This window comes from Nyctibius grandis, chromosome 3, assembly GCF_013368605.1.
Source record: "Nyctibius grandis isolate bNycGra1 chromosome 3, bNycGra1.pri, whole genome shotgun sequence".
Lineage (NCBI taxonomy): Eukaryota > Metazoa > Chordata > Aves > Nyctibiiformes > Nyctibiidae > Nyctibius > Nyctibius grandis.
In genome coordinates, this window is record NC_090660.1 from 110,465,039 (window position 1) to 110,483,470 (window position 18,432).

General features: G+C 37.8%; 1 protein-coding gene across 4 annotated transcripts in view; it reads right to left on the reverse strand.

The window, feature by feature from the left end:
* TRAPPC9 (trafficking protein particle complex subunit 9) overlaps nt 1–18,432 on the reverse strand; it is a 525,994-nt gene that overhangs the window by 468,483 nt on the left and 39,079 nt on the right. For all 4 annotated transcript variants that reach the window (XM_068396800.1, XM_068396798.1, XM_068396799.1 and 1 more), the window contains one exon: nt 5,803–5,929. In XM_068396800.1, the coding sequence (XP_068252901.1) occupies nt 5,803–5,929 (127 nt within the window). The remainder of the gene's footprint in view (nt 1–5,802; nt 5,930–18,432) is intronic.

Sequence of the window (18,432 nt, forward strand, 5' to 3'; positions counted from 1 at the left end):
CACAAAACTTTCTGGCAGTAAACTTTTTAAAAGGTACTTGAAGATATAATAGGCATGTACCGAGACATGGACAACAACAGGGTCTAGCTAAAACCCTAAGAGACTTCTAAAACCAATTAAGAGGCCAAGTGCAAGGATGCCCAACTTGTTCAAAGATTAACTCCCTTCTTCCTCCCTTTCCTACAAACACCTCTCACAGTAAAACTTACCTGTCTCACTGGAATTATTTAATAATGCCACAATAAATAAAAAGAGGTTATAAATGTTACAGTATACGATTAAGTTGTCATGTCTTATGAAGTTCCTCAAATACTATGAGAAGAGCACTGAAGCACTAAGAAAGAAATCTGCTTTCTAATGGCATCGTGGCTTGTATCAGAAATAGTGTGGCCAGCAGGACTAGGGAAGTGATTGTCCCCCTGTACTCGGCAGTGGTGAGGCTGCACCTCAAATAGTGTGTTCAGTTTTGGGCCCCTCACTACAAGAAAGACATTGAGGTGCTGGAGAGAGTCCAAAGGAGGGCAACGAAGCTGGTGAAGGGTCTGGAGAACAAGTCTGATGAGGAGCAGCTGAAGGAACTGGGAGTGTTTACTCTGGAAAAAAGGCAGCTCAGGGGAGACCTTATTGCTCTCTACAACTACCTGAAAGGAGGTTGTAGCGAGGTGGGTGTTAGTCTCTTCTCCCAGGTAACAAGTGATAGATGAGAGGAAATGGCCTCAAGTTACGTCAGAGGAGGTTTAGATTGGATATTAGGAAAAAATTTGTTCACCGAAAGGGTTGTCAAGCACTGGAACAGACTCAGCCAGGAAGTGGTGGAGTCACCATCCCTGGAGGTATTTAAGAGGTGCTGAGGGACATGGTTTAGTGGTGGACTTGGCAGTGTTAGGTTAATGGTTGGACTCGATGATCTTAAGGGTCTTTTCCAACCTAAATGATTCTATGATTCTGATTCCTCAACTGTAAAGGGCGTAGAAACAACTTTAAATCAAGTGTCTTCACTTTGAAAAGCAGATAAGCATTCTTTTACATGTTAAAAGAGTTTTGCATCATTTACAAGATATAATTGAAGTCTTCCACTTGCCAAAGTTACAGAATTATACTTAATTTCAAAACAATAAACTTATTACCGAGAACATGAAAATTACTTTAGTCCTCAGCACGTTTAGGAACCCACTACAATAAAGAACAGTTGTATCAAAATCCCACTAATAAAAAGTACATACACACTAGAAAACAATTTATTTTAAAAATTACCCAAATCGTTCAAGATAATGTGCTACTGTTGAAAAATAATGAAGCTGTAAGAGTAACACCACACAGGCATGTTCTCTCTGTGGTATAAAACACCTGATAAGAAGTTACTTTTAGTATTAGTGTTCTAATACTTTTATTTTTAGTGTTCTTTAAATACTGAATACTTCTCAAAATACTAAAAGTATTTTAGAACAAGAAATACATCACATCCACACCTAATCTGTTGGTGGTACCTAGCGTGTCAGTATCACAATCAAATGCAAAATAACAGACAACAAGCCTGGGGAATAAAGAGAAACTATGACAGATTCCTGAATATTTTATATTTTGAAACCTCTTCTGATACAATTTTGCTACAAATTAGAATACAACTTAAAGGAAAACGTGAATGATACTTATTTAAGGAAATAAACATTAAATTTTATAAAGTGTTAATAAAATGGAAATTTATATATAGAAAGAAGTGTTTTGGTTCATCCACCATTATTATACAAATAGGTGGATAATCTTTACTATCTTAATGCATGAGTGGGGAAGGAATGTTCTTCAACCACATATTAGACAGCTACACCCTCACAGACTATACAGAGAACATGGCAATTTTTTTTAATTCCTCTGTGTGAAAAGCTTCAGTAACGTACATTTTCTAGCCTCTGGCCCAGGCTGTCTGAATTCAAATGAGTGACAATTAGGAATCACGAAATAGTTTCACCAGCTACACAGAAGATCAAAATCTTGTATTTGGGAAAAGCTGTGTTAATTAAAAACAACCTTGCTTAAGAGGAGAATTAAAAATAATTTTTAAAAAACCCCACTCTGCTAAGTAAACAGAGGGAAGGAAAAAAAGTGGCACCAAATAAATTTAAAGCAGTAAGAAAAGTATATAAGGACAACTAAAAGACATCAGTGATGAAAACGAAGAAAATCTTTTCTTCTTTTAACTATATTAGTAAGAAAATAAGCTTTAACACAGGTATATTATGAAAATGGGAATCGTGCATCTATTAGAACAAAAAGACAATTCTTCTATTTTATATTTGAGAAAATACTAGATGATGATTTCATAGTATCCTATGAATACTTTCCAATACAACATGCTTTTAATTTCTGAAGCTTCATCAAAAGCAATAAAAATTCATCAAGGAGCTTTTCAGATTGCACTGCAGTATTTGAAATGTCAAAAAAAATCCCAAAATTCCAAAAGCTATAAGAAAATACATAAAAATATGGTAATATTTAAAGCACGTCAATAATAGACCAAACATCTAGTTAAAAGACATGATACAGACAAAAGAAAAGAAAGACTATAAAGAATACCATATTTAAATAAAGGACGGCTAGATGTTAAACACTAGCTGACATGAGTAATGGAATATAAAGATTTTGCCAAGCCAAACCGCTTCTATTGCTTTATAGGTACGGGGGAGAAAAAGGTAACAGTGCAACTATGTTCCAGTTTCACTGTGGCATTTCAACGTTTGACAGTATTTTGATTAAGAAATCTGCATCCAAAATAAGCAAACCACATTAAATGGATTAAAAACTAGCAGACCATGAAATGCCACCAATAAATGGAAGTCATCATCATCAGTAAATGTGTATGTTTCTAGAGGGCTCTAGCACGGATTGAATCATAAGCTTCAGTTATTCAACATTGATCAAAACCACATTTCCACACATTTATAATTTGTCTCAAAAATTAGCATGATTTAGCTCAAAGAGCCCTGCAGTCCTGCAGCATGGCTATTTTCCAGCTAGCTGGACAGCTCTGCAATACACTAGGTCTGCTGCGTAGATGTAACTGGAGGCTTTATATTTATACGCAACTAATATTTTGTTGGATTATGGATTTTCATCACTATGGCTCTTACAGACCTTTCAAATTACAAGAAGGGAGGAGGAGGAGAAGAGCAGAAACAGCAATTCTTAGAGCAGAAACAGCAATTCTTAACTGGTAACATTTCCCGTATCTTCCAGACTCGAATTTACTTCAATATTCAGCATGGAGAAGAACAAGAAAGCACTATGGAATCCATCCAGTACAATCCACCCCCTCCGTGGTTTAAAAGTTAAGCAAAAAGCAAAAACCTGAGACTAATTCAGGATTTAAACTTCACAGCTAAACACAATGTTGCTTTTTTAGCACAAGTTAAGGGTTAGACATAAGGGAACTTTAGCACTGTGTTTCTGCACCTATTTGACAGCCAAAGCAGACAAATACCATACACAGTCAGATTAAGGAAGGTAGTTTGGTTTTATACTGTGTAATACTAAGATTATTCCTAGAACAGAGACCTGCAAGAGGCACTAAGTGGCTGACAGCACTCTTGCTCTCAAAATATTTTGGCTTAAAAACATTTTCATGGAAGCTTTTGCTCTAACTTCCCTTTACAATCATGTCACTCAAGTACTAGAAAGGACTACATAAGTTTGTTTAATTAACTTCTTTTTTTTAATACTATTTAATTTTTTGTTCTAGAAAAAGAGGGCTAGGTTAAAATGTTTACTAAGTTTGTTGTCTAAAAAATTTCAGGAGAAGAAATACAGGCCTCCGTCATGTATTTAGAGGAAACAGCTTCAAGTTGTGCCAGGGGAGGTTTGGGTTGGATATCAGGAAAAATTTCTTAAACAAAAGGGCTATCAAGCATTGGAAGAGGCTGCCCAGGGAAGTGGTTGAGTCACCATCCCTGGAGATATTTAAAGGACGTGTAGATGTGGTGCTTAGGGACACGGTTTAGTGGTGGACTTGGCAGGGCCAGGTTAGTGGTTGGACTTGATGATCTTAAAGGTCCTTTCCAACCAAAACAATTATATGATTCTATGATTTGGCTGTGAACCTGCCTGCAGAATGTACTGACCAGGGAACTCATCTAACACAGACACAGTTACCTGAACTTGCCACTGGATATCTTTAAGGTCAATGGAAAATGAGTCAATACAGTCCACATACTCCAGTAATATAACTCATTCTAAAGCAGATATCTAAATTAGGTTAGAAAAACCTACAAGTGACTACTTATGTGTCTTCACTGCAAATATTATCTAGGATAGTCAAATATGACTAGTTTAGGTCTATACATAAGATCTTTTGTGAAATTAAATCAACCCCAAGGTCAGCTGATAATAAATTAACTAACTTTCCCACTGTAATATGTAGCTTTGGTTCTAACAGTTAAGGTTTTGGCATCATATGTTCACACGCGTGTTTTCCAGCAAAGATGATGACACCAGCTGCAACTCCAAAGTATGCACTGTGCCACTGAACAGGCAACACAAAGCAGGTATCTGCAAAGTCATCCCAGATGCCTTGTCAGCGCTAACTGAATTCACTGAGGGGACCATGCTGGAAGACCTCAGGGAAGATGCATTTTTCCCCCATGAGTACACATTAGAAGCGGGATGACCCAGGTGGCTACTCAGTGCATAGCTTTGTACTTGGCCCACCCAGGAGACAAAACACTGTTTGTAGGACACCACTAGAAACAGTGTGACCGTTCCGATTGTGCATACAATTCCATCTGACCACACACAACCGTATGATCCAGTCAAACTTGCACCTCAAGAGAGTATCTCCCCCACAACAAATTTTAAGTATGAACAGGCCTAGCATGTTAAACGCACTACAGTTAGACAAAGTCTTGTTCTTCAGTAAATGTGAAAAAAAAAATTGAAGGAGAGAGAACATAGTAAAACTAGTTATATCATGAAAAATAGTCATAAAGTAAAACATTCATTTTCATTTTAGAGACTAAAAGTAATCTGAAGATAAATAAAATTTTCACTGTTTAGTTCTACACTTTATCATCTCTTTGTGGTACCAGAACTCTTGCTTCATGAAATGTTTGATGACATCCCACTGAGAACTCAAATCTCTAAGAGAACTCTTCAATAATTTCTACCATAATTTTTCTGAATAGCAATTATCTTTCCTTCAAAAAGCCAACTCTTGACAAAGAATTTATTTTAGCCTTTTATTATTGATGCCCAATGGCTGTTTTCTCCCTCTCTCTAATACTTCATGCTAGGCTTTAATCTAAACAAGGCATTATTCATTGGACTGACTGCATGATGTGCCTTGGCACACAGGCACAAAAAGTAACATAGATTTAGAATAGGCCAGTTAAAGTGTCAGCTTGAAAATGCAGCATCTGGAAAGGAACAGCTACAAAAGGCATCAGTTCCAGCTGAGTTCCAAGCTCTGTGGATGGAGACAGCATCCACCTCGTGGACCTTGAGTATGATCAAGGTATCTAACTTAAATCTTAGCTGCAATTACAAAATACTTTTCTTTGATTGTATCAGAAACTCTTGAATGACAGTTTAAAAAAAACCAAACTCTCTCCTTCTGAAACTAAAGACCACAGAAAGTATTTTCTGCTCAAAGGCTCTATTTTTGCCTAAGAACTTCTCAAAACAATTTGACATTTTGACATTTTTCCACGTTATTGTGAACAATTTACGTAAAGTGAGAAGACTACATCCTTCCAGTATCCTTTAAAATTTGACAGGTACTGTGGAAAAGTTAAAGATTGTATTTTGGAGTCTTACCTCACAATAGGCAATTTGGTGAAGGGAACAGGAGGTAACTTCAAACCATCTGGAAGAGTGATGAATTCCATTGTACCAGGGCATTTTGCTGTGTAGCTTTCCAAGCTCTGTGTTACATCTTTCTTTTCTAGAAAATGCATTTGTTTAAAATAAAATTAAGAAACAATTTCAAACTTAGATGTAACAAAAGTTTAAGATGAAGTTTTAACCTAAAGTTTTACTTGTTTTTTTTTGTTTTATACAAAACATTTCTAATGGAATGCCAACTGATGTTTGTATACAATGCTAAGAGTTATGCTCCAGAAGCCTTAATGGATGGATCAAATCTAATTAAGTGACCTTAAGCAAGACACTTTTCTGGACTTTTCAGAATTTTTGAAGTGTCAGTCTGTACCTACTTTTTGTTAATTTTTTCATTGTCAAGATAAAAATTTCTTCAATTTATCTAGTAAATCTACATATCCAACACAAGTGGCCTCAAGCGTGCTATGGTTATTAATGATAGCATTGTTATGGGAACAAGCCCTGTTCTGAAACATTAGGTGAAACAATACCAAAGGCAAAGAGGAGAAATAGATTACTTTTGATGCTACCTTGTGTTAAAACTACCTCATTCTTACAATAATTGTACTATATTATGCTACTAAATTATAACAACCACTAAGAAAATTTTTCTTGGTTTTGCTTAAAAATACAGAACATTCAAACATACATTATTTGGGTTATCTTCAATAATGTATAATAAATGCTTATGAATTTTATCCGACAATTATTTTCAACAATGTATACAATTGCATCTCCAGAAAAAAATGTCTATTTGAAAATATATGGCCTGAACACAAAATTCTCTTTCTCTGATGAAATGGGAGTCTGCAAACAGAAGTAAGAGTGTGTGTTTAGAGGGGAGAATGAGATAGCTGAAAAGTCTTAGACCTATATTGTTTTAAAGCACAGTGAACATTCCCTCATATATGTGCTACCAATAAAAATAACTATTCGATAACCAAACTGTTTCTAGAAAATACTTCGGAGATCAAAATACTCAATGATAAAACAAAAGAGAAGGGTGATAGCAAATACTGCTTTCCAAAAAAACTGCTTACACAAGTGTATTGGGTTAATGCAGCAAGGTTTTGGTAGCAAGGGGTGCTGTAGGGGTGGCCTTGGTGAGAAGAGACCAGGAGTAGCTCCATGTTGGAGAGAGCCAGTTCCAGACAACTCCAAAATGGACCCACCGCTGCCCAAAGCTGGGCCCATCAGCTATGCTGGTTGGCACCTCTGTGATAACATATTTAAGAAAGGTTAAAAAATGCCGCAGAGCAGCTCTCAGAGGGAGGAGTGAGAAAAATATGAGAGAGACATACCCTGTAAACCATGCCACTGCCCAAAACACTATCTTGGGCCTTGAAAGGCACAAACATCCACTGATGTTTGTGCTGCTCACATCAATCTAGCTTAGTCTGTAAAGCTTCTAAGGCCATGAGTACATACTCTTTCAAAGCAAACAAACATTGATTGTAATCGCCTTTACTATGAAATTAATGCCACATAACTGACAAATTGCCTTGCTTGTGTCTATGTTTCACTGAACTGTCTCTTGAGCCACTCACCACATTTTAATTGGGTGTAGGAAATGTTCCAAAAAATGTATTATGAGACACACATACATTCGATCAGCGTAGCACAGCCAGGACTTGTAGCAGTTCAAGACTGAGTATTTTAATTAAAATTTCAGGCTACAGCATTCAGGTTGTTATTTGACATGTTATATGAGCAAGGGCACATAGTAAAAGTAGAATCTATTTTCATGGAAAGCTACCAAGAATGATGAAGACAACACTACAGCATGAGCTCAATTCTGCTTGAAACTGGAGGTCTGTCATTCTGAAGAAGCAGCTTTCATTTCCTAGTGTGAAACACTGTCAATTATTGTATTCAAGGAAAGCACGCTGCCACTTGCAAAAAGACTTTGTTTATAGATTTTAGAGCCGCATTTTTCATTTCACAGTAGAAGCTCAGCATCATTTCTGCAAAGACAAGGCTAAAACACGAGATTTTTCTATGCTGATATTGTATGAAATGCAGTTTCATGGAACCATAGAACGATTTGGGTTGGAAGGGGCCTTAAAGATCATCTAGTTCCAACCCCACTGCCATGGGCAGGGACACCTTCCACTAGACCAGGTTGCTCCAAGCCCCATCCAACCTGGCCTTGAAACACTGCCAGGGAGGGGGAAGCCACAGCTTCTCTGGGCAACCTGGGCCAGTGTCTTACCACCCTCACAGGAAAGAATTTCTTCCTAAGATCTAATCTAAATCTCCCCTCTTTCAGTTTAAAACCATTCCCCCTCGTCCTATCACTCCATGCCCTTGTAAAAAGCCCTTCTCCCACTTTCCTCTAGCCCCTTCAGGTACTAGAAGGCTGCTATGAGGTCTCCCCAGAGCCTTCCCTTCTCCAGGCTGAACAGCCCCAACTCTCTCAGACTCTCTTCACAGGAGAGGTGCTCCAGCCCTCTTATCATCTTCGTGGCCCTCCTCTGGACTTGCTCCAACAGCTCTGTGTCCTTCTTATGTTGGGGGCCCCAGAGCTGGATGCAGTACTCCAGGTGGGGTCTCACGAGAGCAGAGCAGAGGGGCAGAATCCCCTCCCTCGACCTGCTGGCCACGCTGCTTTTGATGTAGCCCAGGATACAGTTGGCTTTCTCGGCTGCAAGCGCACATTGCCGGCTCACGTTGAGCCATCAACCATCACCCCCAAGTCCTTCTCCTCAGGGCTGCTCTCAATCCGTTCTCCGCCCAGCCTGTATTTGTGCTTGTTTATAACACACTGCTGTCAAGCCACGCGCTCTATTACTTTTTACTTAGCACTGCATCTCAGCTGAGGTGCTAAAGGAATCTACATCAATAGGACATATCAAGAAGTATTTCCAAATGCAAAATAGCAGAGCTGCACGATCTTGCCTGAGAGCCACTTCTGAAAGCAAATGTTGGAGCTTTTCTCCCTTGACTGAGCACCTCTGCTACCTGACCTCCGTGCTATGAACGAATGATACAAATTTCTCTGCTTAGTCAAATTTGCAAAGCCTTATAGTTGCCAAAAACCTGCTACAGACTGCTACTTAACAACAGCTTTGAATTTTCCTAGCATCTGCCTGGCTGTCATCGTATTTTGACACAATCAGAAACTGCACAAACCTCCTGGGGGGATCTATTCAACTACTAAGTCTCCTGACCCATAGTTTAGAAGACTGTGACCGAAATAGTTAGCACTGGTACTTATCTTTCTCTTTGCAAAGAAGAGATAGAAAACAGCTACTCTTCAAGGTCCTTACCCACCTAGTGTCTTCATGCTTGCATACATCAGCAGGGAAGCAATCACCATGTCATCCTTTGACCTGTGAATTGACCTCAACAACTTTAAATGCCTGCACTGCAGCTGGAAACACTACTGGATACTCTTGTGTACGTATTACAACGACTCATTTATTGAGTGAGAAACGATGGGTTATTTTCTCATCTGGAATAACTACATTCATGATTTTTTTCCTCCAGTTTCTCTCCAGACTCACTGAAAGATCAGGATTGTAGAATGGCTGCAACCAAATAAAGCTGAACAAAGCCACAGTCAGTGTTGCCACTCGAGCACATACTGCTCAGTTTGTTCAGCATAACCTCATAGTCCAATTTCCTCATTTCATACCAAATTGTTTTCATTGCCTTTTTTTGGCTGCTTCTGACAACTGAATATTTTTGCAAGTCCACCAGTATTCTTGGTAATTTTTTGCTTAACTATTTCATGTCAACACAATGAACATTGGTTTTGTCCCAAAGCTGCTTTGAACCTTTTTCTAATATCAGACCATAAAAATCTGAAAGCGGCAGTTGCACAGTTCGAAACTATTTGTGACTGAAAGCTACTAAATATTAAAAAGAAAATTCTTTCTGCTAGTTTCACAATAATGTGAAGCAGTATTTCACAAAAATTGCGCCACTGAAAACCAGCCTAGGACAGGAAAGGTCAGTTATAGAATAACATTTTTAATTACTTCAGTAACCATGACTTAACAGTATCACACAAAGAGCATTTCATGTCTTGGCAGATAACAACGAAAATTAGAAGAACACAATTGCTATGACTGTATGTTTCAGCTCTTTAGTTTTAATATTTGAAGAAATTTAAGATATTTGTACTTGGGCACAGTTACTACCCATTAAAAACGAAGTCAAATATTAAAAATACAACATTTGTTCTCTGACAAACAATTAGTTGATCTTGCTTTGATGAAGTCATGTGCCCCTTCCAGAACAACCTACAGCAAGGTAGAATGAAGAAAGTGAATAGTTTATGTCTGACCTGCTAATTACACTGGAAAACAAACAACTTTCTATTTCCTTATGCAACTTGCTAAAATATTGAATAAGGAATCGAGGAAACAAATAACTAAAAGTCTTCTGACTTCAACTTTCCCCTGGTGATAAGCCCAGAATCAAACAAAAAAAAAACAACCTAGTACTCAGGGTTCTTTGTGCTGGCTGAGCTTTTCCTTCCCCCTTGAAAACAGCAAATAAATGTTCACAAAGGAGAAGTCCGAGGAGACCTCCTGCAGCAGTCAGCCCCTGAGAAGTGGCAGCCAGCTGGCCTACCCAGCTCTCTCAGGAACAAAGAGTCAAACATCTCCTTGATAAATTACTAGTAATATCTAACAAGACAGAAAAGTCAGCCCGACAGCAAAAAAAGGCAAGAGAAACAGTAGTTTCTGCACCCAGAAACAGATATTTCCTTCACAAAAAAAAAAAAGTTGCTTGGTGAGCCCTCTTACAACTAGAGAAGAAAACAAAGTCAGTGTCTGCTACCAGGGAGATCTTCAGCATCACCCTGCCATCAAGACGCAGTGTATTCTTTAAACTAAAAAAGAATTTCAAAAAGACCACAAAATACGTTAAGATCCCTATAAAAGCTGAGGTAAAAATTAGGTACTCATAGACAGTAACCACTACAAACTTTTTACCTTTAAGTTAATCGCTAGATTACAGCATTTACGCAAAGGCCTTCATGACCCTTCAGGTAGTCCCTCAACTCTAGTTCCAGATAGATGCAGATGGACAGTAAACATCCGATTTGTATACTCAGTACATCACTCTTCACTACCGCAAGCAAGCTAATGTTGTCAGTGAAGTGCCTGAGCAAGACCTGCACGATCAATCCTCTAATTCAGTATTTCAGTTGTTTAATTCAGCAGAACAGAGCAGGTCTCTTCTAATTTGCAGGTAAGCATCACCTGGTTTTCCGTTACATTAAGTCTGATAGATATGAGATGACAGCATTTTCTACAGTTTTAGTAAACAAACAGCATCTCTAATATTTTTCTGAAAAATACATGGAGCAAGTAAACACAACTTCAAACTGCTCAGCAATCTGATACTTGTTCAAGTTCCTTTGAAAGCAACGCAAGGAATGCTGGGGTTTCATTCCAGTATTCTCTACTGCAATAAATCTCAGCACTCACCTATGTTCTAGTATTGCCCTGAACAGCTACATTTCCAACTCTTACCTATATTCATTAGGTCATCAGTTAAACAGGAAGCACACACAAGCTGACTGGCCACCTGAATCACAGAATCAATCAGGTTGGAAGAGACCTCTGGGATCATCGAGTCCAACCATTGCCCTGACACCACCATGGCAACTAGACCATGGCACTAAGTGCCATGTCCAGGCTTTTCTTAAACACATCCAGAGATGGTGACTCACCACCTCCCTGGGCAGCCCATTCCAATGTCTAATAACCCTTTCTGAGAAGAAATTCTTCCTAATGTCCAACCTGAACCTCCCCTGGCGAAGCTTGAGGCTATGTCCTCTTGTCCTATCACTAGTTGTCTGGGAGAAGAGGCCGACTCCCACTTCACTACAACCTCCCTTCAGGTAGTTGTAGACTGCAATAAGGTCCCCTCTGAGCCTCCTCTTCTCCAGGCTAAACAACCCCAGCTCCCTCAGCCGCTCCTCGTAGGTCAGACCCTCCAGACCCTTCACCAGCTTGGTCGCCCTCCTCTGGACTCGCTCCAACACCTCAACATCTTTCTTGAAGTGCGGGGCCCACTGGATGACCTCTTTACCTCCTCAGGGCACTGTTAGCATCTACCTTTTCTATGTATAAACAAGTGTCATGAAATGGGAACAAAATTAATATCTCTGATCTGTTCTCCACACCACATTTTGTCAATAGACTCAAAACCTATTCGTATGGGGAAAACTAGAAAGGCACCGGCAGACAGCCTATTATATGAATCCTGTTTCTTTGAGAAATCAAGCAAAATAAATCTCCAAATAAATACAGAGGAGACTAAAACTAATAAAATTCACAGTTTGACATGGAAAAGAGCAGGCACAACAAGAAAATAATTAATCTATGCTACCCAGAGAGCTAGACCCACTTTCACGAACAGATTGTCATGAACAATATCAAAGAAAGTGGCTCCATCTGCACAAAGAAGAGAATGAGAGCAAAAGGATTCAGCTATTTGTTGTGTAATAGCTCATCTTTGAAAAAGAAATTATCAGCTTTACTACTAACTCTGCAGGAAGGAGGGGAAAGAAGAGAATATTTTCAACATTAATAAAAATAGAAGAGTTGTCTGTCGGAAGCAGAAAACATTCTGCTTCCAAGGTGATCATCACAGAGAGAGAGAATGGGAAGACACTGACTAAACACACCATGGTCTTCTATTACAAGATTTTTAATAATTATACAAAATGTCTACACATTAAATCACAGCCAGTTTGAAATTCACAGGTAGCACAAAAATATTTTTAGGTAAAATCTGATGAAAAATTCACAGTGGAAGTCAGAATTCAGAAACATGCCATTAAAATTTCAGTATCTAGTTCTCCACCGTATCTAGAACTTCAGATGTCTGTATACTTTGAATACTACAAAAATATATTTTGTACATACAAAATCAGTATGTAAACCACTGAGTAATATTTTTGGTTTTTTCATGTTAAGAAATACTAGAAGACCTACCTTAACATAAAGTGAAGCAAATTAAGCAAGATAGCTTCCATAAAAATAAAAAAAGTTAAGGACTGCTGCAAAGCTGCTTCAGAGAAAAGTAGTCTTCATAAGAAATTACAGATACAATGATAATAAACACATTTGAGTTTGTATATTTGGTGAAAGAAGCACACAGAGACAGAAGATGGCAAGAACAACATGCTAATTTCTGTGGGACATTTTTTCCAAATATACTGTTACTCAAAGTCACAGGACTTTGGGCAGAGAGGATTATGATGATTCAAAGTTTCAACACCTCCACTAGTGATACAAAGAGAATCACAGAATCATTTTGGTTGGAAAAGACCTTTAAGATCATCGAGTCCAACCGTTAACCCAGCACTGCCAAGCCCACCACTAAACCACATCTCTAAGCACCACATCTACAAGCCTTTTAAATCCCTCCAGGGATGGTGACTCCACCACTGCCCTGGGCAGCCTGTTCCAGTGCTTGATAACCCTTTCAGTGAACAAATTTTTCCTGATCTCCAATCTAAACCTCCCCTGGCACAACTTGAGGCCATTTTCTCTTGTCCTCTCATTTGTTACTTGGGAGAAGAGACGGACACCCACCTCACTACAACCTCCTTTCAAGTACTTGTAGAGAGCAATAAGGTCTCCCCTCAGCCTCCTTTTCTCCAGACTAAACAACCCCAGTTCCCTCAGCTCCTCCTCATAAGACTTGTGCTCCAGACCCTTCACCAGCTTCGCTGCCCTTCTTTGGACTCACCCCAGCACCTCAATGTCTTTCTTGTAGTGAGAAGAGACTCTTGCTTGAGAAAAGGACAGTTTAGTTGTTTAAAAAAATACACAACTGTCTGAAAACGTACAAGGAAAACATGTCAGCTCTCTCTACTAATTTATAGTTGAGTTTTCCCATCCTTTTGAAAAAACTTTTCTTCAGTACGACTCCCAGATCTTATTCTTCTTTTCTTTGCACATCCAATCACACTCAATGGACATCATATGGGGATTTCACCAAAGTACATGGATGATCCTCTTTTAAACATGGATATTTCTTTTTACATATAAAGTGCTACTTTTCAGCAGCAGCCTTGATTCCAGTGCCTTCATTTGGATTTAGGCTAAACAGAGCAGTATTATTTACTGATAAATAAACAGTAATTTAAATAAACTGTCATTTATTTAAATTTTAGTAATATATTACCTTCTAAAATAACTTCCTTCAGTACACAAATATTAGCTCTTAAAAATACTGCACAAATTCTTCATGTCTTCATACTGCCAATTAAAGTATGTCTTCCCCAAAGTAATTTTTTTTTCTGGAACAAAATCTTTGCAACTTGTCTTCATTTGAACACTTTTCTCTTTTCCCTCACTTAATCAAATCGGGCTTCTTCAAAAATCAGAGGTAACTACATGAAGATTGGAATTTTGAGCTAAAGCTCAGAAACATCATTTTGTTCATGAATGACTTTAAACAACTTAGTAGGAAACTTTCATCAGAAAGAAATGCATTTTTTTTATTGTAATGATTGATCTTCTGTTTTACCTAAGGTATGGTGTTGGCTGGAGTTTTTCTCTGTACCTCATCAACATGCAAGTCTAAACAATGGTAAATCATATGTGAGGTTTGTTTATAATGCTGGACAATTTGGATCAGTCTTCATTTTATTCACAGTACAGTATTTTTTCTTTCATATAACATACAACTTAAACTGTTGGTCTTCATATCTGTGCTATGTGAATGGATTTAAATCTTTTATCGCTGTCGCTAGTTTACTCAGTCTCGTTTATTTATTCCACTTCAAAATTAATAAATTCACTGACTTAGGATCTGAACCAGAGTTACTCAAGGAACACAAAGACAAGGAGACTATTATTTGAAACAGATAAACATGTACAGGCACTGTGGTTTTCCTCTTGGCAATCTTCACTTTCTACTAGTCTAAAAGACATGTATTTCAGGGAAATAAATTACACCTTTTTAATAAAGCCATTTGAGTGAAGTCATTTAATAAGCCAGCTTGTCTCTAGAAAACACCAGTTCTAGAGAGAGATTTTAAAAGAATAAAACAAGCCCAGAGAGTTTTACCCTGCTGCTACTATTTTGCATTAAAAAGATAAAAAGGTTTTTTAAAAAAGCAGGAAAAAGTGTTGCAGATAAACAACTCCCAGCAAAAGAAGCATGTAACAGTGCTCAAGTTTTACAGTACACAACCAAAGAAAACACAGAACTAGATGAAAATCTGCAAAATTCATGGTACTATGATGAATAAGAAGAGTTAAGTGGCTCCTAAGAAGCTTCCTCCTACTTCATGTGCAATCTCAGAAGTCTTTTATTACAATATGTCAGAAAGCATTTACATTCAAGCTTTTTTTAATATATTCATGCTTACACCATATTGTATGCTAATACATTGAACACACATAAGGTGATAAGTCTGTTCAATTACATTTTTATATATATATATATACATACACAGATGAGATATGGCACCACGCTGAAGCTGTAAAAAGATTTCCAGTTAATGGCTAAGCACCTACCACGCCGCTATAAATATTCCCTGGTAATTATATTGAAGATTTCAGTCTCCATCCTGAAATCAGTTAATTTTAATATTATAAGACCAACCAAACTAGCTCCCCTTTGAAAGGTTTATCGGTTAGGCAAAAACAACTTGCAGGTACTTTGTCAACTAAAATACAATGCAGTGCATTAAAACTAGTTCATTAGTGTCAGTTAAGTAAACCTCACTTCAATTCAGAAGTTTACATCAAGTTTTAATTTGCATTATATTCTCTGTTCAGTCTGATTAAAGCGTCGTTCTTTTCAGCCCTTGAAATCAATAACTTTTACCTTTCTAAAACTTAATTTACACCCTATAGAGGATGCTAGGGGAAATGCTGTCCTAATTTAAATGCAGTATTCAGGAATAACATTCCTTATGACTAGAAAACATCGTGAAGTGCTGTCAGGCTACGTCTATATTATCAAGCATTGCGGCACAAAAGGAGAGAAGCTATAGAGCAAAGCAGTTGATGCCTCCGTTACACACACTTCAGGGGATTACTTGTGACAGGCAGCATAAGCAGACCTTCTTTTAGAAGGTTTCCAGTACAGGATCTCTTACTTTCCACTCTCAAGAAACAATATCACTCTAGAAACTCTTCTAAACAATTCTGGCTCTGCAACAAATTGTGATATTCCTATTTTTGCCAGTTTCCTAATAGCTTACAACTGTTTTGAAAAGCAAAAGCCACGTGACTAATAATCTTTTTCCTCAACACCATAATCTCATTCACTTATAGTTTCTTTCTATCTCTTTTAATCATTAATTAATTAATGTACCAAAAGGAGGTTTTTTAGAATTCAGGAACATTGTATTAATTAAATCACGCTCATTTAAGTGCTCCATCTTTCCTTGGAAAGATCATCTATAGAAAGAAATCACACTTCAAAGGTATTCTAACTCCTTCCCATTAGATCACAATTATCCATATGCCTACGATTATTTACGACAGTTTCTTATAATTTATCCAGTGCAGATATCAAATTTACTGAACCCCAGGTGGGTTCGAAGGATGGAATTCAGTTTACGCTACTTCAGGAGAAGTGTCAATGACCAGCGTCAGGTGTAGACACATAGTCAGCACTGAAATAGCCATGTCTGTGCAAAGGGAATGATGAATCTTGTCGAAAGAATCACTGGGATGGTCAGTATCATTAGGATGACTAGCATGCAGACATCTACACTGAAGACAAACCCACCTCATTTAGTCAGAAGAACTTCCATCCCTCTCTGAACTCTTAAAAAATGCAGAGATACATTTGCCATTCGTAATTTTAAGATTAGAATGAAGACAATTTAAGAAATCCATTAATTGCAACTGTTAGTAGTTCAACTATTTAATTTTAAAATTCTTTTAGCATCTTTGAAACTTATCTGTTACCTGAAATTTATTACTACTAATTTTACAGTTCAGATCACTCTCCATCATAAACCACTTCTAATTACACTTTGAAAGAATTCCACAGATTTGTTCTCTGTAGAGGAAGGACCAAGCTTCGGAATCTTCCTTCCTAAAAAGAGAACCTTGATCAAAATTTTCTGATACAGCTCAATCTTCCTTGAGTGTCTCTTTTTATACCTCAATTACGTTTCAGTTCTGGCAGGCTTCCTGCTTCTAATATATTTGAAGAAGTCAGTAGCTTTCATGACTTCAGTAAGTTACTCCTCAAAGTCTTTTCTGGGCTTATGTTCCTCCCTGTGCCTCATTTAACTTATCAGAGTTGACATTCCCTTCTACTTTCTATGTTTGGACACCACAACCACTTTTACACAGTAAACTTTTTTCTTCTCCCCCAATTGCATTTATTTTGCTGTTCAACTACCCTTGCTTTTTTCATTATTTTTTGATTTATTTTAATGGAGAATGAGAGTACACTTACTGAGAATCTACTAGGACATCTTTAAGCAGTCTCCATGCTACCAGCAAACATACTACTCCTTTTCATTCCTTCCTATTAGCTTCTTTACTTTTACATATCTCCTCCTTTCAAAGTTTAATACTTCTGTCAAGGTAGTTTGTTTATTTTAAAATTAGGCATTCATATGAGAAAGTCAAGAAAGTCAAAGCACGACATAAACAAAAGATACAGCTAGATGAACATACAGTAACAAGTCGCTCCAGCAGTCCCTCCAAACAAGAGGTGGTTTTAAACTATTCCATGCTCTAGAGTAGCAGTAGTTACTCATAGGTTTATAGGTTATTCTCATCCCTTTCTCCAGTGAAAGGCCATTTACTCAAATCTGTGTGGGGAAGTATAGCTCACCAAGTGCCCATGCAGCTTGATTTCATTTTCCCAGGTGTTTGGATGGAAATTCAAGACAATGTTTTAAGTAAAGATCCTCAGAAATTCAGTTTGGTCTTTACTGCTGCCAATATACGCTTGGCAGAAAGGTTACACTTAAGGGCATTTACACATTCCCTTTTGGTCTAGCTGTCAATTTTTACAAGCCCTGTTTAATATTCTTTCTTATTTCCTATATTTCTACATAGCAATTTGAAATTTAAATATCACCAAACCAATGCATATGTAATCTGTTCTATAAATAAAAATGTCTAAAATACTGCATACTTTCCTCTTTCAAGCTGTGAGATAGATAGACATATTTTAAGAGTTGTCAGACATCACGTCTAACATCATCAAATTACAATCAGTCCAGGCTTAACCATAATTCCTGAAGATCAACAAGGTTTGGGGATTTTTTTCTTAGATCAAGCTCATCACTTCTTTGCAAAAGGCACAGACCTCACCCCAGCAGTTGACATGTCAGCCATCACCTGAGCACAGCAGTCTTGAAAGGAGGATGAAAAGGTTCTGAAAGCAATCCCAGATTATTGGCATGCAGTCCCTGGTCCTCCAGCTACCAACACCTCTAAGCTGTCAAGGTATCAAAGTGGTCTGCCCAGCGAATTCTGACAACTCCATCACAACTGATCTAGAGGATGAGGGGAACTGAAATAGCATTCAGCGTAAATTTTGGCAGCTATTCTTCATCAGGGAGGATGATCTCAGCCCAGGCTGAGAATAAGCATCTTCTGAGAGGTG